The sequence below is a fragment of the Dasypus novemcinctus genome, chromosome 7 (genome assembly GCF_030445035.2).
Source record: "Dasypus novemcinctus isolate mDasNov1 chromosome 7, mDasNov1.1.hap2, whole genome shotgun sequence".
Taxonomy (NCBI): Eukaryota; Metazoa; Chordata; class Mammalia; order Cingulata; family Dasypodidae; genus Dasypus; species Dasypus novemcinctus.
The window spans coordinates 69,310,458-69,332,376 of record NC_080679.1 but is presented as its reverse complement, the minus strand read 5'-3'; the positions used below and the strand labels follow the sequence as shown (position 1 = coordinate 69,332,376).

The following is a 21,919-nucleotide window of genomic DNA, read 5'->3' as shown; positions in this document are numbered from 1 at the left end:
GTGGGTGCTCTCTCAAGAAACTAAGAGACATTTTTTTCTCAGGTGAGTTGGTTCACCAGGGACCCATTTGAATTTCCTACAGGAGCCCTCACGCAGCCTTCCTGCTGCCTTGGGAGAGAAGGAATTGAGGAAGGGAAAAAGAATGAAGGTCAGACTCGTAAGCAGTTTATTCAATTGCAAAGAGGATTCTTTACCTGAGGCCTTGTCTGGTCTTTTTTGTTGGTTTGTTTTTTTGTTTTTTTCTTCCTCTTTATCCCCCATACTGCCCCCCCCCTTTTTTTCTTTTTCTTCTTTCTCCCTTCTCTTTTTCTTGCTCTGCTTTTTTCTCTCTCTTTCTCTTTCCTTTTTTTTTCCTTTTTTCTTTTTTTGTATTAGTGCTGCAGGCAATATTTCTTATTTGCTGTGCTTCCTCATCCTCAATTTTCTTTTTTCTGTGTGTACTGATTTTGGCTACCAATACTATCCCCTTTCCTTTACATCATTCTCTCCTCCATCATTTACTGTTTCTCTTACATTCCACCTCTCTCTGTTTAACCCCCAATATTTCTGACTATTTATCTCTAATACCTCTAATCTGTTTTCTATCATTTATTCACTCTTTATATTATTGTCCTCTCTTTTCTTTTTCCCTCTCTCCTGACCACACTGAACTTTTAATTCATAGTATATTCCTCCCCATATTCAGTTTAATATCTCATTATGGGTACTCCACTTTTTTACGGTTATAACTATACATAACTTACATGAATTCTATATCCATTCTCTGAGACCTTATATGGTTCTTCTGCTAACATTCACTATCAATACTACCATTATATTTTTCTTTTCTTACCCCTTTTACTTTCTCTGGACCTAATATTTTCCTTCAAGGGAACTTAGCCAACAACAAGGAAATAGAATAAGAAGAAAAAAGTAATAAAGAGAAGACTTAACATGCATGCAAAAACAACAACTAATTAAATCCGAAGACTAGATGAAGAAGATAATCAGCAGAATAAACCCAACAAGATAAAATGATGACCAGACAGCAGCAAAAAACTATAGAACATACCAATAATCAGGAACACATGGCCTAATCCAATGAACAAACTAAAAACCAGGAAGAGAAGTGGAACATTGAACAAGTAATTAAAGCTCTCAAAACATTTATCATGGACCAATTCAATGAAGTGAAGGAAGAGATTAAGCATATTAAAAAAACACTTGGAGAGCATATAGAAGAAATTGTGATCATGCACAAAAAGATCACGGAGATGATGGGGATCAATAGCATAATCCAAGAAATCAAAAATACACTCTCAGCAAATAACAGCAGATTTGAAGAGGCAGAACAAGGAATTAGTGATATGGAAGACATTATATCTGAAATCAAACAGATAGTAGAATTAATCAATAAAAAGATAGAAAAAATCCAGCAGGGACTTAGGGACTTGAATGACAATGCAAAATGCACAAACATATGCATTATAGACATCCCAGAAGGAGAAGAGAATGGAAAGAGGACAGAAGGGGTGTTGGAGGAAATAATGGCTGAAAACATCCCAAACCTATTGAGAGAGATGCATGTTCATGTCCAGGAAGCACAACGCACCCCAAACAGTATAAATCCCAACAGGCCTACCTCAAGACATATACTTGCCAAATTATCCAATGTACAAGACAAAGAGAAAATACTAAAAGTAGCAAGAGAAAAGAGAACCATCAAATACAAGGAAGGCTCCATAAGATTAAGTGCTGATCTCTCATCTGAAACCATGGAGGCAAGAATGGCAGTGGTATGACATAGTCAAGGTACTAAAAGAAAAGAATTTCCAACCAAGAATACTCTATCCAGCAAAGCTAGCATTCAAAAATGGAGAGTTCAAAATATTCACTAAGAGAGTATGCCACAAGAAACCTGCCCTTCAAGAAATTCTAAAAGGAGTTCTGCATGAGGAAAGAAAAAAAAGAAGAGACAGAGTTGGAGAAGAGTGTAAGAACAACTAAAACTATAAAAAGAGAAAAAAAAATCAAACAACATAAGACAAACACAACTCCAAAGAAAATATGGCTATTATAAGTAATTCCTTGAAAGTAATAACACTAAATGTCAATGGATTAAACTCACCTGTGAAGAGACACAGATTGGAAGAGTGGATAAGGAAATATGACCCATCTATATGTTGTCTACAGGAAACTCATCTTAGACCGAGGGATTCAAGGAGATTGAAAGTGAAAGGCAAGAAAACAATCTTACGGCAAACAATAACCAAAAAAGGGCAGGTGTAGCTATATTAATATCAGACAAAATAGACTTTAAATGCAAACCTGTTGTGAGAGACAAAGACAGACACTACATATTGGTGAAAGGGATAATCTTTCAAGAAAAAAGAACAATCATAAACATTTATACCCCTAACAATGGCGCCTCCAAATATGTGAGACAAATACTGGAGAAACTAAGTGAAGGAACAGATGCCTCTACAATTATAGTGGGTGACTTTAACACACCACTATCACCATTGGACAGAACATCTCAAAAGAGAATCAATAAAGAAACAAAGATATTGAACAATAGATTAGAGGATCTGGACCTAATAGACATATACAGAACATTACACCCAAATACAATAGGATATACATTTTTCTCAAGTGCACATGGATCATTCTCCGAGACAGACCACATGCTAGGCCACAATGAAAGTCTCAATGAATTCAGAAAGCTTGAAATCACACAAAATAATTTCTTTGACCACAATGGAGTGAAGCTGAAAATCTGCAAGGGCAAGAGGCACAGATTTGGCACCAGGATATGGAAGTTAAACAACACACTCTTAGAAAAACAGTGGATCAAGGAGGAAATCTCAACAGAAATCAGTAACTATCTTGAAACTAATGAAAATGATAGCACAACATAGCAAAACTTAGGGGATGCAGCAAAAGCTGTACTGAGATGTAAATTCACAGCCACAAATTCATACATCAAAAAAGAAGAAAGAGCTGAATTGAAGAATTAACTGAGCAATTGGAGGAATTAGTAAAAAAAACAACAAACTAACACCAAAGAAAGAAGAAAGAAAGATATAAGAAAGATCAGAGCAGAACTAAATGAAATAGAAAATAAGAAAGCACTCAAAACAAAACAAAAAAAAGAGCTGGTTCTTTGAGAAGATCAATAAAATTGACAAACCCTTAGCTAGACTAACAAAGAAAAAAAGATAGAAAATGCAAATACACAAAATAAGAAATGAGAAGGGTGATATTAACACTGACCCCACTGAAATAAAGACTATCATAAGAGGATACTTTGAAAAACTGTATTCCAACAAGAAAGACAATTTAGAGGAAATGGACAAATTCCTAGAAACACATAAGCAGCCTACATTGACAAAAGAAGAAATCAATGATCTCAACGAACCAATCACAAGTAAAGAGATAGAATCAGTCATTAAAAATCTCCCAACTAAGAAGAGCCCTGGGCCAGATGGCTTCACAGGTGAATTCTACCAAACATTCCTGAAAGAAATAACACCAATTTTGCTTAAACTCTTCCAAAAAATTGAAATAGAAGGAATATTGCCTAACTCATTTTATGATGCCAACATTACCTTAATACCAAAGCCAAACAAAGACACCACAAGAAAGGAAAATTACAGACCAATCTCTCTAATGAACCTAGATGAGAAAATTCTCAGCAAAATACTTGCTAATCATATTCAACAACACTTTAAATAAATTATACACCACAACCAAGTGGGCTTCATTCCTGGTTTGCAAGGATGGTTCAGCATAAGAAAATCAATTAATGTAATACTCCACATAAACAGATTGAAGGAAAAAAATCACATGATCATTATCTATCTATAGATGCAGAAAAAGCATTTGACAAAATACAGCACCCTTTCTTGATAAAAACACCGCAAAAGATAGGAATAGAAGGAAACTTTCTGAACATGATAAAAGGTATGTATGAAAAAGCCACAGCTAACATCATTTACAATGGTGAAATCCTAAAATCTTTCCTTCTAAGATCAGGAACAAGACAAGAATGCCCACTATCACCCCTTCTATTTAACATTGTGTTAGAAGTACTTGTTCAAGCACTGAGGCAAGACCCAGATATAAAAGGCATCCAAATAGGAAAGGAAGAAGTCAAAATTTCACTATTTGCAGATGACATGATCCTATACATAGAAAGCCCTGAGAAGTCTACAACAAACTTCTAGAACTTATAAATGACTTCAGTAAAGTTGCAGGGTATAATATCAATATACGAAAATAATAGCATTTCTGTACACCAATGATGAGCAATCTGAGGAGGAAATCAAGAAACAAATACCATTTACAATAGTAAATTTAAAAAATCAAATACCTAGGAATAAATTTAACTAAAGATGTAAAAGACTTATACACAGAAAACTACACAAAACTGTTCAAGGAAATCAAAGAAGACCTAAACAAATGGAAGAATATTCCCTGTTCATGGATAGGAAGACTAAATATTATTAAGATGTCTATCCTACAAAAACTGATCTACAGATTCAATACAATCCCAATAAAAATCAACACAGCATTTTTAAATGAACTAGAAAAACTAACTATGAAATTTATTTGGAAAGGAAAAAGGCCCTGAATAGCCAAAGACATATTGAAAAAGAAAAATGAAACTGGAGCAATCACACTACTAGACTTCAAAACATACTACAAAGCTACAGTAGTGAAAACAGCATGGTATTGGCACAAGGATAGATACACTGAACAATGGAACCAAATTGAGAGTACTGATATACAACCTCATATATTCAGTCATCTGATATTCAACCTCATATATTCAGTCACCAAGCCCACTCAACTGGGAGAGAATGGCCTCTTCAACAAATGGTGTCTAGAGAATTGGATATCCATATGCAAAAGAAAGAAAAAGGAGTACCATCTCACACCTTATACAAAAATCAAGATGGATCAAAGACCTAACTGTAAGAGCCAAGACCATAAAGACCTTGGAAAACAATGTAGGGAAGCATCTACAGGACCTTGTAATAGGAAATGGCTTCATGAATTTCACACCCAAAGCACGAGTAGCAAAAGAACAAATAGAAAAATGGGACTTCCTAAAAATTAAAGCCTTTGCACCTCAAAGGACTCTGTCATGTAAGTGAAAAGAGAGCCTACACAATGGGAGAAAATATTTGGTAACCATATATCTGATAGGAGACTTATATCCTGCATATAAAGAACTCCTATATCTTGAAAATAAAAAGACAAACAACCCATTTAAAAAATGGGAAAAAGATTTGAACAGATGCTTCTCCAAAGAAGAAATACAAATGGCTAAAAAGCACATGAAAAAATGATCAAAATCACTAGCTATTTCCCATAACACTGGCAGCTATCAAAAAAACAGAAGACTACAAGTGCTGGAGAGGATGTGAAGGAATGGGAACAGTCATCTACTGCTGGTGGTAATGCAGAAGGATCCAGCCATTCTGGTGGACAGTTTGGCGGTTTCTCAAAAAAACTAGCTCTAGATTTGCCATATGACCCAGCAATTCCACTGCTGGGTATATACCCAGAAGATCTGAAAATAAGGACACAAATCGATATATGAACACTAATGTTCATAGCAGCATTATTCACTATTGCCAAAAGTTGGAATCAACCCAAAGGCCCATCAATGGATGAATGGAGAAATAAAATGTGGTATATACATACAATGGAATACTACTCAGCTATAAGAAGGAATACAGTACAAACACATGTGATAACATGGATGAATCTTGAGGACCTTATATTGAGTGAAGTAAGCCAGGCATTGAAGGACAAATACTTCATGACTTCTTTGATATGAAACAAGCAAACCGAGCTTGCTCAGAGAGCTGAAGACTGGAAGATAGGCTTAAAGGAATCTGGGGAGGAGAGGAAGGTTGCGAGCTGACGCCCTCATGGGTGAAGTCTATGATAAGCTGGAGGTAAGTATTTATACAGGAAAGGGCTAAGATGGGGGCATAGGGATATCTTTGGGTGGGGCTTTGTGGGCTTGAGGGGGGCTAGTGTTGGGAGGATGGGTCAGATGACCCAAGGAATTGGAGGGAAGGCTGGGGAGAACTGTTGAATATGGGAGAATGCCAGATATATGGTTGAAACTATACTGTTGAGAAAACTCTTTAGAAAATATAATAAGGAAGGATCACATGTTTAAGGTGCTTAAGGGGGGGCATCTGGTACAGAGGCAAGCTTTTAGGGAGTATGCAAGTGCTCATTTTGTCATAGTGTGTTATGTCATGGGGTGGAGACCCATACAATGAGTGTGAAGGTGTACCCACATCCTTGGAAGACCTGATGTTCCCAAAGAGAGGAATTGTGTCTCTCAAGAGGATCGCTGGCTCCCAATTAGTTAGGGCTGTCTAGTATGTCAAGCCCTCAGCATTGTTGCAGTATCTGTAAATCTGGTTCCTCAAGTAGTGAAGACTGAGTGTCACAGTGTGCCCTGAGGGGATGGGGAGAGAGGCATAGCATGGATGGAAGCAGGGCAACTGGGGGGCAATGGAAGTGCTCCACAAGATCATGCAATGATGGACATGTCAACTTACATCTAAAGTGTATAAAAGTCTATAAACTAAAATGTAAACTATAATGTAAAACATAAGGAAACTAAAAATTTAGAAATCTGTACAGTCTAAAATATAAACAATAATGTAAGCCAAAATGGAACCATGTTTGATAGCTTTGTTTCAAAATTTGTATATCACCTGCAGCAAATATAACATGAACATGTAAAGAGATCATTGCTGGAGAAAGGGTAAGAGGGTTTGATATTGAATATCTGGGAGTCCCTTATATTGTGTATGTGAATTACTGTGATCTAAAACTTTTTTGAAGACAAAATTAAAAATTAGAAAAAAAAATGATGTAGACACTGATGAAGAAATGAAAGTGCCTTGCAACTGTACATACAGGGCAACACCTATTACAGTGATGAAAGGCAAAACATTAGAAAAAAAGCTTTGTAATATTTTTCATTTTATTAATACACCAATTTATTTTTACTTTATTTTAGTATTTCTAAATTACTATGTATTTTATTTCTAAACTTTAAACACATCACTGTATTTCAATTTCCTATTAATTCAATTTGGCAATATATTAGGATTCATTGTTGAAGAAGTTTTGGACCACAGAGAGGTTCAATTATGGCAGGGGAGGAACTCTGGTGTGGGGTGTTATTGGTGGGGAGGAGTTCTCCATGGCATGTATATAGGGAACATAAATATGTTAGGATATATGTTGGGTATTTTTATAGTAGTTACAGTTACAAATGTGAACTGAGGGAGTGCTGAGTTCCCACCCAGGGGAGCTCTTTCACATTGCCCAATGGAACAACAATAATCCCCCAAGTGCAATGGCAAAGATCAACAAGAAAGGATGGTCCAATAATGAGCCCTTGATAATGATGACTATGCTTAGGAGCCTGTGTACCTGAAATATGAATGAGGTCTAGAGCTGTAGGGTTTCTAAGAGTTACCCCCCGAGAGCCTTCATGTTGCTCAAATGTGGCCACTCTCTAAGCAAACTCAGTATGTAAATGCATTACCATCCCCCCGACATGGGACATGACTCCTGGGGATGAGCCTCCCTGGCACCAAGGGATTACTACCAATCACTAACTGGAGAAGCAACTAGAAAGAGACCTTGAATAAAAGGGTCAAGTCAGACCAGCAGAATATCTCAGCCTACATGTTGGATCAAGTGTTAAAAACTGCTTTTTGACCTTGAATAAAAGGGGGAAATGGCAAAGAGAAATGAGTTGATATGGCTAAGAGTCTTCCAAAAAGAGTTGGGAGGTCATCAGAGGCATTGTGCTTATGCACACCTCAGCAGAAGCCCAGAAAAAGCCAAAGTAGATACAACCCTAGGTACTGGTTTTCCTGAAGGCTATGGAGATCGACAGGCTATACAGTCATGGCACAGAGCTCCAAATCCACCTGCCATATCAGAGGGTCTTTACTTTGGAATTTGTGCTCCTGAGCATGATGGAGCTGGACTCGGATGTGACTTTTCTACACATGCCTCTTCTCTCACTTGTACTGAACCTGTGGTTGGCACTAGGGCTGGTCCACTCTCAGGAGACTTGAATCTCTGGACTTCCATGTGCCAGCTGAGCCTTGAACCTTGGCAGAGTGGCTACTCCTACTCTCTGGTTCATTGGTCTTACCCAGGTTAGCTAACAGGGAGGTGAAGATGGTCAACCACCACACCAGGGAATCAAGAGTGACTATAACTGTAAGCAGAGGAATTGCATCCATCATCCATGTGGAATCTAAGCCCCCTCTAGATCTAGAGGTGGAGAGGACATCATTATCCCAGGGTCCACAGAATGGAGGAATAAAATATGGACTAGAGTGGACTTACTGATATTCTACTACAAAACTATTGTGACAAGTAATAGAAGAAATTTTAGTATCGAGGTCGAGAAAGTGTTCACAGTAGTTGCTGAGGGCAGGGAGAAGGTCGAAGAGATGTGATGTGGGGGCATTTTTGGGATTTGGAGTTATCCTTAATGATATTGCAGAGTCAGATGCTGGACTTTATATATCCTGCCATAACCCACTGAATGTACTGGGGGAGAGTATGAACTACAGGGTAAACTATTATCTGTGTAGTGCAGCAGTGTCCCAAAATGTGTTCACTGAGTGCGAAGAGTGTGCCACAATGATGAGGGAGATTGTTGGTATGGGAGGAGTGGGGTAGGGGGTGGGGGGTATACAGGAACCTCTTATATTTTTTAGTATAACTTTTTTTTTGTGATATATATATCTTCAAAAAAATACAATTTGCAAAAATGATGTGGTGGGGGTGGGGAGTGGGATATATGGAACCTGTTATGTTTTTTGTTTTTTTATGTTTTTTAATGTAACATTCCTTGTGATCTATTAACTTTAATAAATAAATAAATAAATTTAAAAAAATAATGGCTATTATAAAAAAAAAAGAAGAAAACCATGGAAGTGGAGATCTGGAATTAAGACTTTACCTTCGGCCAAGAGAGGAACCCCACCTCTATGTATGGAGTGGGTGAGTTTGCCCCAGCAGTTGAAGAGGGTGAATGTTCCCACCCGATGTTCTGGGAGAGTTTTGCCACCCTAGGGTACAGAGAGGGTGGAGCACATTCCCCAAGGATTAGGGTGGTTAAGGTCAGCACCCCACAGGTTTGAGTGGGGTGGACCTGTTCCCCAAAGGTTAGGGAAGGCCAGGTGGTCAACCTGTTGCTCTGAGAGGGTTGAGGCTGTATGCCAAAGGTTAGGGGGAATGTTGTCTTCACATCACTGTACTAAGGGGGTTAAGACTCTAACCCAAAGATTGGGTAAGGTGTGGCAATCACCCCAATACTCTTGGAGGGAGAGGTCTGGAGCTTGGTCGACACCCAAATGCTTGATGAGGGTGGAACCAAGAAAATGGCTGTTGGGCAAGATTGTGGAAAGGGTGGGTCCCCATGTGGCCCCAAGGGGAAGAAACCATCATCTTAAGAATAACTCTCAGACTGAAACTGAATGGAGGATGCCCTGCAGGTTTACTGAACTGTAGAGGACCTGTGACTCATGTTTCCCTCCCAATTTCTCCTTATTGTAATGAAAATGTTTATCCATGTCTGTCCATTTGTGTACTGGAAACAGATAAATTGTTTTGTAAGTTACAGAGGTCTATAGCAGACAGGGCATTGTGCCAAGACAAACTGTATTTCTTTAAATTGATTATGATATAATTTAGTAATTGCATTGTAACCGGTTTAAGACTTCTTTGAATATTGCAATAACTTTTTGGAATTCAGAGGGTGGAGTGTAGCAGTTTGATACAATTTTAATGTTGGAGTTTTGATGTTGGAGTTTGATGCTGAAGACTTAAACTGGAGCCCCAGGAAGTCAGCATGCAGAGGAAAGAGAAGCCAGCCCCAGTAAGAAAGGAACCTTGAACCCAGAGAAAATCAAGCCCCAGTAACGTAGGAACCCAGGAAGCCCGAGCCCTCACAGACATCAGCAACCAAATAGACTTGGGTGAAGGAAGTAATTTATGATTACTGGTATCTGTAAGCTCCTACCCCAAATAAATACCCTTTATGAAAACCAACCAATTTCTGGTATTTTGCATCAGAAACCCTTTGACTGACTAATACATCAATTAAACCTGCGATAAAAATAATAATTTGATGATTCTTAATTTTGTTAAAAAATGCAAACAAAAATGTTGACTTGTCTTCCCTTTTTATGTGTGTGAGCCTCAGGACTGGGAAAGCCAGGTATCAATGGTGCCATGGACAGGATCATCCTCATAGTAAAGCTAAGAGAATTGGAAGTTCTTCTAATTCTATGATCTACAATTCCATAAGAAGCTGTGCCCTATCATCAAGATTGACTTTTGAACTGCTTAAGAATTACGTAAAAAGTTTTTGTTAGAGGAATTATTGATTTATATTGGTGTAAAGGAAAGATTCAGGAATAAAATTTCATTTAAAGGTGTTCCCTTTAATTAATAACTGGACATAATTAATGATATAACTACTTTAATAATACTGAGGAAGGTAAAAAATGTGATAGGGCAAAATAAACACATAGGAGTTTCTAACCCACTTGTTGTTTATCATTAACATTCCTCTGAAGCTATTCTAGAATACTCTATTACCAAGTACATTGCTCAGAACAGTTATTCTCAATAAGTAGCTTGTATACAAGCACCTTGACTACATTAAAAAAAAATAAAAAGGAAAACCAACAGCTTTCTTATTTTAAAAAACTCAATAAGACAAGTGCTTCAGATTTTGTGGGGGATTATTTAATTAGAGATAATATTAGAGATTATTCTTTAAAGTATTGTTAATGGAAACATATTGTTAAAAAATAGTAGGCATTGTAACTATAATTAAACTATTAAAATTTCAATATAAAATTACTAAATGCATTTAGGACATAGCAGTCCTTTCTTGGACTGAGGTTAGAGAAAAAATAATCAACTTATTTAAAAAACTTTCTTCTCCCATCTTATTTGTTCAATAACCTGCTTTGTTTGTTTGTTTAATTGCTATAGTTTTGGAGGCTAAAAAATTTGCAAAAAGTGAAGACTAAAGACCTGAATTAAATTGATAATAGCAAGTTTGTTCTGATAGACTTAAACAAAATCTGTAAAATGTAAAAAAAAAAAAAAAAGACTTTATTCTCAGTTTATATTTAAGTTCTTTTTGCGAAGAGGCATTTCAGTAATATGAGAACAAGCTTATAAAAGGTTGAAATATTTTGGGTGGCTGGAGTAGAGGATTAAAATTCCTATGCCAAGCCAGAAACCCTATAGAATCCTTTCTAACTACAGGAAAAAGTTTAAACACAATAAGAGATTTTTTTCCAGCAAAATAAATGTGAACAAGGCTTTAGGGGTCTACCTTTTATATCAAAATGGCACAATTTTTATTTGCGAATTCATGAAACTGACTTTTTTACAAAGAGCTCTTAATTTGACAAAAAAAAGATATTTAGTAGCAGTAAAAGCAATCTTATTTGTCCTGAGCAGGGTTCCTATATATACACCATGAATTTACAGATCTAGAAAGGGTGTTGAAAAATCAACCAATTCTTTGACTTTAGACATGAAAGCAATTAAACCACATCTAAAAGGAAGAATGTGTAGTTTAAAACTGCAAGCTTGAAGGTGGAGATTCCCCCATCACTCAACTCAATATTTAGAAACCCCCATTGCAAGGAAAGTTTCCTGATAATATAACTTAACTCTCATGCTGCAATTTGAACCTACTGCTTCTTTCTCTATTCACAGTAAAAAAGACCAAATGGTCATCAGTACCCCAGTAACAGGCAAATCTTATATGCCAGATGACTGTTGTTGAATTCCCCTTTGATTGCTTTAGTAGAATAGCCCTAGTTTTTTTGGGGGGGAGGGGCAGGTGATTTGTGGTGCATTGCCTTCTAATTCTTCTGTCACCTTCATGGCTCTTTATTAAACTGAATTCCTTTTAAATCATGTTCCTTTAAGTCTTCATAGTTTGATTTGTATTAAAACTTTCATTCCACAATAGATACTTCTGAAATACTTAAAAAAAAAAAGCATGCCATTGAACAATGTACTGCTCAGTGCTTTATTTCTAATCTATGCTGAACTTCTCTAATACATTTTATTTCAAGAATTCAAAACCAAATTATCAAGATAGTTTAAACACATTTTTAGGGGAACAAAATACAATTTAAGGCTTTTTTTGCCTATCTTAATAAACACCTCTTTTTTATTTATGAGTCAAGTCTTAAACTTAGAGAATGTTAGTCAGAGCCCATAGTGGGAGCTGGTATTTACTGAAACTTCTTAAAGTATATTGGTACATACATGTGCATAACCACAGAACCCTTTTTTCTTGTCAGAACCTTTGGTTGCACTTTAAATAGCTCACTTGCATTCCAGAATTTGCAGGGCTCAAAGTACTTGAGGGTTAAAAATAGCTTTGGAGAAATGCTTGAAAAGCAAATCCACCCAGAAGTTATCTCAACTACTTGATCAACTGCCTGAAATGGAATTTCAATCCTGTCCTCTTATACAGAGAACACTACATAGCACGGAGAGAATTCCTCATAAAACTTAATGTACTTTTCCAGTTAATCAAACAACTATCATCGATTGCTAAAGAGTTATTTGCCTTTTGTACAAAAACTAAAGCCTAATTATATTTTAAATTTAAATTTCTGTTTCAATCAATATATCACCAACAGAAGCCTGTGCAATCTACTTAATTTTTTTCTTTCTTTCTTTTTTTGGTTTTGAAGTACTGGGGCCAGGAATTTAACCTGAGACTTCATATGTGGGAAGCTGGCACTCAACCATGAGCCACATCAGCTCCCTTGAGCTGGTTTTTTCATTTGTTTTGCTTGTTGCTTGTTTTTGTTTTTAGGAGGCACAGGACTGAACCTGGGACCTCCCATGTGGGAAGCAGGTGCTCAACTGCTTGAGCCACACATCCGCTCCACATCTGCTTACAATTTCAGTAGAAATAGACTAGACACAGAAGAGAAAGGGAAGGGTAGAGGAGGGGACATCAGAAAGAACAAAGAATAGGGAAAGGATAACTGAAGGTGGAGGAACCCTAGAGAAAAGGAGGGGTAAGACAAGACAACCATACATCTTCTTTTTACCTTATCACTAGGCTCTAGTTTCTTCCCTTTGAGATACCACTCCACTGGGATATCCTCATAAGAGAGCTCGCAGTCGAAGCTGGCTGTTTCCCCTGCAGTCACTGTGACATCCTTTAGAGGCTTCAGAAGGCCAATTACTCGTGCTTTGCGAGAGGAAGGAAACATCTTTGGATTACTCATTTTGTAATTCCACAAGAATGAATAAGGCTTAATGATTAATCTCCATGGTTGCTTTCCTCAAGAAGGAAGGAGGCGCAGAACTGGCCACTATTCCCATGTGAATATGACCTCGTGGTGCCAAGAAGAGGGAGAGCTGGTGGCTGGAGAGTGGGTATTTGTAGGAGCCCTTTCGTACTGATGTACAAGGTCAGTGAGAAATCTCTGCTGCATCTGTCTCCCTGCCAGGCATCAAGTTCCTCTTGCTACATAAGGTATGTGACTTCTAAAATAACTAAGACTCTGATTGGGAGAGGACAAGGGCCTCTCAATCACAGAGCCTGTCCATGTCCATCAAACATTTTGCACCTTCTAAAAATGTTAGCCTAATGTTCCCCACCTCCCTTCTTGAGTCTGAAGTGCCCACACAGCAAAGTTTTTCTTTATAGTGCTACAGCCACTTGAGTGATGTGGTCTTTAAGAGTTCTGAGGTGGATTTTTATTCTATGTATATCTACTTTGTATAAAAGGATTACAGAGTAGGAAAATCTGACTTGCTCAGTTTTTTTTTATTCAAATGGCAAGACGAAATGACAAAGAAGTAAATACAAGACAGCTAGTCTTTGTACTTTAATAATTTCCTCAAATTAAATAATTCCAATTAATTTCATAGACATTCATTTTTCTGTAGAAGTTCATTATTTCATTTTCAGCAGAAATCCAAAATACTTACGTTTAACTCGGAGGTGGGCACTAGATTTAACATTAGCAGCTTGGAAATCCACCCCACCTGCCTGGTCCAGGCGGCAGTTGTGCAAAACAAGGAAGTGTGTTTTACCCTCTTCCTTAAGCTCACAATCCTGTACCAAAGAAGAGAAGAAATTTCATAGGAAATGATTTTTGGGAGGAATTTTCTTAAGGTTATAATTTCTAAATTTAAGGAACTTTTTTGTGAGAAAGTTCACAAATACTATCATGAAAGCGCTGTATAATTCTGAATCATCTAGCAGCATCACAAAATATCCCCCTAACCTTATACCAACTACAATGGATGAAAAATAATGCAAGTGTGCCTGTCCAAGCCCATTTGTAGACCCTGCTATCTCCCTTTGGCTTAGAGTCTACAAGAGATTCTGACACCATGTTTTAAATGCCCTGCAAGCCCTCTGACTTTTTGCCCGTCCTTCCCTATTTCACACAGCTGCTCTAGGTGCTGACAAGTTCAGAAATATCTTTACCGGTGTTTGGAGCAGTGCCTCTCCCTTCAATTTCCAGGTAGCATGGATATCTTCTTCAGAGATTTCGGTTTCAAAGCGGGCAGTCTCCGTCTCCATCACCTCCACACTGTGCAGGGGTCGCACGAGTTTAATTTCCCGATCTAGAAAAGTGAAGGGTCAGCATACACCATTAGCTCCTGGCAGAAATAACCCCAACAACTTCAAGTGTGACACTCATGGAAATTTCCTTACCTTCAATGTCAAGCTTTCCTGAGGTCTTATCTGTCCCACAGTCACAGGTGTACTGCCCAATATCTGATTTCAAGGCTTTCTTTAGGATTAACATGCGCTTCTTGCCATCTGCCTTAATGACAACATTTTTAGATGGCTTTATTTCCTCCCCATCCTTAAACCATTTCACTGGTGCATCCGCTTTGCTAATTTCACACTGTAGAATCACTTCATCTTTTTCCACACCAGTGTAATCTTGAAGCTTTCCTGTAAAATATGGATCTCCCTCTGCAAGTAAAGTATAAGTGAAAAATTTATTTAACCACTTAGGGAAATATTCTCTTGGACAGTTTAAGAGGCAGCTCACAGAGTTCTGAGTATTTTTAAAATTATAACAAAGCGTTCACTCGTGTTTACATTCATGAAGGAGTTCTCTAAACATTAGAAAGAGAATCTGGGATTTATCAAGATCAAATCTATCTATATAAAAATTGATGTATTTTATTAACACTATTTAAGGATACCATGAAATTTTGCTCAAGTTTAACTGAGTTCCTTCAATATTCAGCTAAGTTTCTAATTTCTTAGCAACTCCCTTACATCTAATTTACCTTTACATGTTCACATCATTAGTTTTTTAAACTAGTTAATAGTTTGCCTATAATAGTGTCTATATATGTTAGACTTTATATGTAATCTGCTTTCATTGCTGATATTAAGGGGACAAGAAAAACAATGAGGTTTATTAATTTAAGTTCTACATTGTCCTTTCTTATTAGAAACTTGAAAAACACTTATCTGAAATAATTTGATAAGTAAGGTGAAAGGAGGTCAAATATGTTCTTTTTAAAAATATGGCAGAGCACAGTAGTTAAGAGTTTAAACTCTGATTTTCACTGGCCACTTTGTGGGCCTGAGCTAGAATCTTCATACTCTAAAGTCCTCATATTTTTAGGTAGAACATGTTTTAGAAATAAGCTTGAAAACATATCCAGTAGATTCTTAAGGATGGGATATTTTTGCCTTTATGCTTTTGATTTTGAAATAATTTCAAACTTAATGGGACAGTTGCAAAAATAATGCAAAACCCATACAAACAACTCTAACATACTCCTACCCCTTTATCCCCCAAAACCCAGATCCACCAATTAACATTTTGCCACCTTTGAACAGGGCCTGTTTTCATGCTTTACAGCACTTAGAAGACTATTTCATGTAATACCTACTCCACAAATTTCTGTTAAATTTAATGCAATAAAATTAAGCCTAAAAAAGCACATACCAAGTACAGTGAGTTTAGCTTCTGAGCTTATCCCCATAGCTTCTACTTTAATTTGGGAGGTATCATCAATAGAGAGGTCTTGGAATGTGATTGAATGGGTTTTCCCTTCATCATGCATTGAGACTCGCTTGCTGGTATGTAGGCGCTGGTCATTCTTGAACCATCTAACTCGGATGTTATCGTGAGACAGCTCCACAGTAAACACGGCACTCTCCCTCTCTTTGGCTGTTACATCCTTGAGAGGGGTGAGGAATTTAAGTCGGATTCCTTTTAAGGAAAAACCAAAACTAATTAATTCCAGCACTCTAAGGAAGAAATGTAAAAATTAAAGCTAAGATAAATACATAATTTTAAGAGTGGCCTATCCAATAAAACTTTTTACCTTCAATGATCAGTTTGCCACTTGTGTGCTTATCTTCGGCTTCAAATATGTACTTTGCCTCATCTTCAAAAGCAGCTGATTTGATCACCATTGAATGCTTAGTGCCATCCTTTATAAGCTCAATTTTGTCATCACCTGTGATTTCCTGGGTACCTTTTAGCCAACGGAATGTTTTGGGCTCCCTGGACACTTCACACTCAAACTTAGCCTCATCTTTCTCAAAGACTTTAACATCACTGAGAGGTGTGATGAAGATAAGTGGTAATTCTGAAAAAAGAATACAGTGTGAGTGAAATCAGAAATATGCTTCCATTCATGACCCCTGATCAATTCAGGGTTTGGAAAGGAAGTCTTGGAAAGAAAATGGAAAGGATGACTGACAGGTTGTGCATACCTTTCACTTTCAGGTTGGCTGCAGATTTAGCATTGGCAGCTTGGAAGGAAACTTCTCCTGTCATATCTAGTTGACAGTTATAAAGGACCAGTATGTGCTTCTTCCCATCTTCAATTATTTCACAGTCCTATTTGGAGTAAGGATTAGAAAGAAAGAGAAAGAACATAATTTCATTTATTGCATTCCTACAAATTACTGAGAGATTTCATACCAGAAATGGATCTTTTTTCACTCTCAGCAACCAAGCAAACCCCTCCTGTGTAACTGGATAATCTTGACTCACGGGGGAAGCCGTTAAAGGTTCTCCTTTTAACTTCCACTGGCCATGAACATCTGGTTCAGAAAGTTCAATTTCAAAGCGGGCTGTTTCACCAACAAACAATTCTACTCCATACAGAGGTTTTTCCACTTTTATTAAGCGAGCTGAAATTATACAAAACGTTATTAGTGAGACTGAACAAATAAACTGCAGGTTCAGAGAGAGCAAATTTTAGATTTTTGAGCAACTCACCCTCAACATTAACATTCGCTTTTGTCTTGTCTGTGCCGCAGTCACAAGTATATTCGCCTTTGTCTTTAAGCTCTGCCTTTTTGATCTTTAAGATGCGCCGCAGACCATCTGTCTTGATAGAATATTTGGGGGAGGGTACAATCTCCTCACCATCTTTGAACCATTTCACTGGTACATCTTTACTCAGTTCACACTTCAGAATAATTTCATCCTTCTCAACTCCAGTTTTATCATGTAATTTCACAGTGAAGTAAGGATCAGCCTCTGTAAAAGACATTCAAGAGATAATCAGAATGTAAAACCTAAAGTTTATTAAAGAATAAAATATGCAAATACTATGAAAAAAGGTTCTCTAGTAATAGGTGGCCACATTTACCTATGACCTTTAGCTGTGCTGTGGAACTGAGGTCCTTGACTTGAGCTTTTATCTGAGATATATCATCCAGTGTTACATTTCTCATTTCCAATTTGTGAGTCTTGCCCTCAGAAGAGAAGAGCACTGTCCTGCTTGTGTGGAGTTTAGTATCATTTTTGAACCAGACTACATGCATTTTCTCATGAGAAAGTTCACAAACAAAAGTTGCTGTTTCACCTTCTTTCACTGTTTGATCTTCAAGAGGTGATATGAATTTCAATCTTATACCTGCAATGGATGCACAGATAATATGCTCAGAAATATAATTCACCTTCATAAACATTCCACACTAATCAGCTTAGGTAAAAAGGATTATTTCACATGGAATGTATTCATTCATTTTTTCAAACAGGGATGGTTTGGTAACAATGTAAAAGTACACAGATGGCGGACTTGGCCCAGTGGTTAGGGCGTCCGTCTACTACATGGGAGGTCTGCGGTTCAAACCCCGGGGCCTCCTTGACCCGTGTGGAGCTGGCCCATGTGCAGTGCTGATGCGCGCAAGGAGTGCCGCGACATGCAGGGGTGTTCCCCGCGTAGGGGAGCCCCAGACACAAGGAGTGTGCCCCGTAAGGAGAGCCGCCCAGAGCAAAAGAAATTGCAGCCTGCCCAGGAATGGTGCCGCACACACGGAGAGCTGACACAACAAGATGACGCAACAAAAGGAAACACAGATTCCCGTGCCGCTGACAACAACAGAAGTGGACAAAGAAGACGCAGCAAATAGACACAGAGAACAGACAACCGGGGTGGGCGGGAAGGGGAGAGAGATAAATAAATAAAATAAAATAAAATAAAATAAAAGTACACTGATGGTGTTGATGGTCTCGTAAAGCTTTTACAATTTGGTGTCCTATCTTGAAAGTCATGTATTTATGTGCCTATATATAGGATGTTACAGTCAGATCTCGCCAGCTCTTACCTGTAACAAATAACCGTGCTGAGGTCTTCTTTCCCTCCACCTCTGCAGTATAGACCCCTTCATCATCAAAATGAGAATTATTGATAACAAGAATGTGTTTCTTTCCATCGCTAATGATATCAAATTTGTCAGATGCCTTAATTATATCAGGTCCTTTAGACCATATAACATTTGCCTCTCGGGTGAGGACACATTCAAATCGAGCCTGTCGTCGTTCTGGAACAGTGACATCCTTCAGAGGCACAGCAAAGTCAAGTTCAATTTCTGAAAATGAAACACAAGGAATTAGGTTTTCAGAATGCTGAGGGACATGAAATGAACTTTAGTTCAATTCACAAGTCCTAAAAGCACAGTACCTTTCACTGTCAGAATGGCAGTTGTAACTGCATTAAGTGCCTGGTAAAGTACTTCACCAGCTTGGTCCAGTTTGACTTTGTGCAAAGTTAAGAAGCGTTTTCCATCTTCTGCTCTGATTTCACAAGTCTGAAAAACAAGTTTAGTGAGCATTTGGATGAGATGAATTCCTGAGAGGAGAAATATTTCAGATGGAGAGTTCTATAGATTTTCAAAAATTACTACCAATAAAAGCAAGCAGAACATCTCTTGCCATAAAATTGTAAAAGTTGTCGAAGCTGTCCACAAATAGTGCATCAATTTTCTTCCTTATTTTGAGACTTTAGAAGCCCAGAGTAACCCCATTATTACTGAACCAAAATGAATGTCAGGCTGAATATAATAAGCATGTTTTTCATATGGTTAACAACTTAAAATAAGAAGTTACTCACAGGCGAGGGCCTTAGAAGTTCTCCCTTCAGTTTCCATTGTCCCGGAATGTCTGCCTCTGAGATTTCAGCATCAAAGCTTGCACTTTCTTTCTCATAAATGGTAACATCCTCTATTGGTTTAAGAAGTTCAACGTCGCGCTCTGCATTGGTCAGGGATGAAATAACAGTGCTTTAAAAAAAACCCAACAATGCTTTGCTTTCATTTTTTGATTTGTTATTTTGCTTTATGCCTACCCTGAAATTATCTTTCAGAATATCTTAATGATAAGATATTTAGACAATCTTAAAAATAAGGTTGCTATACCTCCAATTGTCAGCTTTGCAGGGTATCTTTTCCCTTCGATTTCCACTGCATATTCATCAATATCTTCTGGCGTAGCATTCTTAACTTTGAGAAATAGATGTTTTCCATCCTTCACTATTTCAGTCTTATCATTTGGTTCCAAGGGGATTTCATCATATCCTTTGAACCACTTAATGTTAGGAGTATCCTTGGCTAAATCACAGGTGAAAACAGCTGTCCCTTTGGGTTTCACGTGTTGATCTCGTATTGGTTTCACCAGCCAATCTCTAATGACTTCTGTATGAAAATGAAGCCAGAAAAATGGTTATCTCCTGAGCAAGTAAAATAAATAACTTCCTTAGTAAATTTTGGAATTAGAAAAAAATTTTCAAAAGTGGTCATAATGAATCTGCTATGATATATTGATATTTCCTCTCTTAGGTAAGGTATAAACTGATGATATGCTAATACTGGGAAACAAAGTTCTAGTTTTCATTTTGTTAGCATGATAATAAGCAGAACAAAATTTACCAGAAAAGTACTAACCTACTACTTTTACGCAAGATGAACATTCCAGGTTGTTGGCGTTTTCCACAAAAACCGTGTAGGTTCCGGCATCGGTGTCATCTGCATCATTTATGGTCAGTGCACGCATTAATCCAATGATACCTGGTACAATTTTGCCAGGTTTCTCCACCACAATCTTCCCGTCCTTCCTCCAGACCACATCACGCTCTTTGTTTAACTCACAGCTCAGGTACAAAGGCTGTCCTTTGACCACTGTGACTTCCTCTTCCAGCGTTTTTACAAAACGCACTGGGAGTTCTGTAGAGAATTTCAGTATTAAAAAAAACCACAAAGATTTTTCAATAGGTAAAGACCAAGGACATAAAGTTTGGAAATAAGGGAGTTTGGTCTAAAACTACAATAAAAGTAGCTACCGAGGTTTTTGATGTTAGTTAATAAGACCAGTTCCTAAGACTGAAAATTACCTTCTACAACAAGTTTAGCCGTGGAGGTCTTTTCTTTATTTCCCAAACGTAAAACACAGGTGTACTCGCCAGCATCAGAAAGTTGAACATCAATGATATGTAGCTTTCTGTCTTTACCATCAGCGATGAACCTGTGTTTTGGACTCTCACGGATATTGCTTCCATCTTTCATCCAGCTTGTAATTGCAGTGGAGGGAGAGACCAAACACTCAAAGATTGCAGAAGAGCCAACTGACTCGGCTTCGGTCAGGACGATATCTTTGATTTCTGTCACAAACTTCAGTGGCACTGCCTTTAGCTGGTATGTGAAAGGGGCTTCATCGGGAGGTTTCTCCCCACCACTTGCCGGTCTTAATTTCTTCCTTTCAGCTTCTATTGGTGAAGGAGTCTTTTTGCCTACACCTAGTTCAAAGTAAAATGAAAAGTTGATTTGACGTTTCCACAGGGTTTAGGAGATGCATACTCAGCTGCTTCTGGATAAAACCAGTCATAGAAGACAGGGTAGAAGACAGTGTTAGATAGAAGACCAGTGTTAAAAGACAACAGAAAAATTAAAGAAGAGGCAACTGAGAGGTCAATTGAATTTATGCTGATTTCTTTCAGAGAGAAAGAATGAGATGGCATAAGGAATCCATGAATAACAAATACTGTTCATTTGCTTGAGTTTTAATCCCAAGTATAAAGTATCCAGAGTAGTGTCTAATTATTTTATCTGCCATACTTCGATATCATGTAAATGAAAAATGTAGCTAAGAACTTATAGGGTTCATTAAGCTAAAATATAGTTGGACATATATATAATGCTCACTTGAATAATATTAGAGTTATAGTCCTTGAAATATCAGAAAGCTTACTAGCTTTAGCAAAATTAATTAGAAACAGTAAAGATGGTTATCAATTTTGAATTATTTTTCCTTGAGTGTAAAATTGGGGAATTCACAGAGTTAAAGTTTACAGTACAGGTACAAGGGAAAAGACTCTCACCTTTGATGGGTTTGGGCTTGGCAGCCTCCTCTTTAGGAGGGGCTTTCGCTTCTGAAATAAAGAAAATTCAGCATTTAAGCAGTTGCGTTTTTTAGACATTTCACACTCAACAGTAGGGTGAGTCATGCTCTTTACTATAAATATTAACACATAAAAAGAAAAGAAGTTGCTTTTATTTATATGACTTCTATGAGATTATTTTGATATTTCC

General features: G+C 37.5%; 1 protein-coding gene across 2 annotated transcripts in view; it reads right to left on the bottom strand.

Moving 5' to 3' along the window:
* The window catches only part of TTN (titin), a 284,068-nt gene that overhangs the window by 102,247 nt on the left and 159,902 nt on the right, over window positions 1-21,919 (bottom strand). For both annotated transcript variants that reach the window (XM_058300570.1, XM_058300571.1), the window contains 17 exons: window positions 21,709-21,759; window positions 20,725-21,126; window positions 20,279-20,557; window positions 19,754-20,029; window positions 19,450-19,589; window positions 19,021-19,147; window positions 18,665-18,928; window positions 17,704-17,970; window positions 17,328-17,591; window positions 17,100-17,239; window positions 16,817-16,943; window positions 16,423-16,689; window positions 16,041-16,307; window positions 14,780-15,046; window positions 14,549-14,688; window positions 14,044-14,170; window positions 13,155-13,297 (listed from right to left, as the gene is read on the bottom strand). In XM_058300570.1, the coding sequence (XP_058156553.1) occupies window positions 13,155-13,297; window positions 14,044-14,170; window positions 14,549-14,688; window positions 14,780-15,046; window positions 16,041-16,307; window positions 16,423-16,689; window positions 16,817-16,943; window positions 17,100-17,239; window positions 17,328-17,591; window positions 17,704-17,970; window positions 18,665-18,928; window positions 19,021-19,147; window positions 19,450-19,589; window positions 19,754-20,029; window positions 20,279-20,557; window positions 20,725-21,126; window positions 21,709-21,759 (3,548 nt within the window). The remainder of the gene's footprint in view (window positions 1-13,154; window positions 13,298-14,043; window positions 14,171-14,548; window positions 14,689-14,779; window positions 15,047-16,040; window positions 16,308-16,422; window positions 16,690-16,816; window positions 16,944-17,099; window positions 17,240-17,327; window positions 17,592-17,703; window positions 17,971-18,664; window positions 18,929-19,020; window positions 19,148-19,449; window positions 19,590-19,753; window positions 20,030-20,278; window positions 20,558-20,724; window positions 21,127-21,708; window positions 21,760-21,919) is intronic.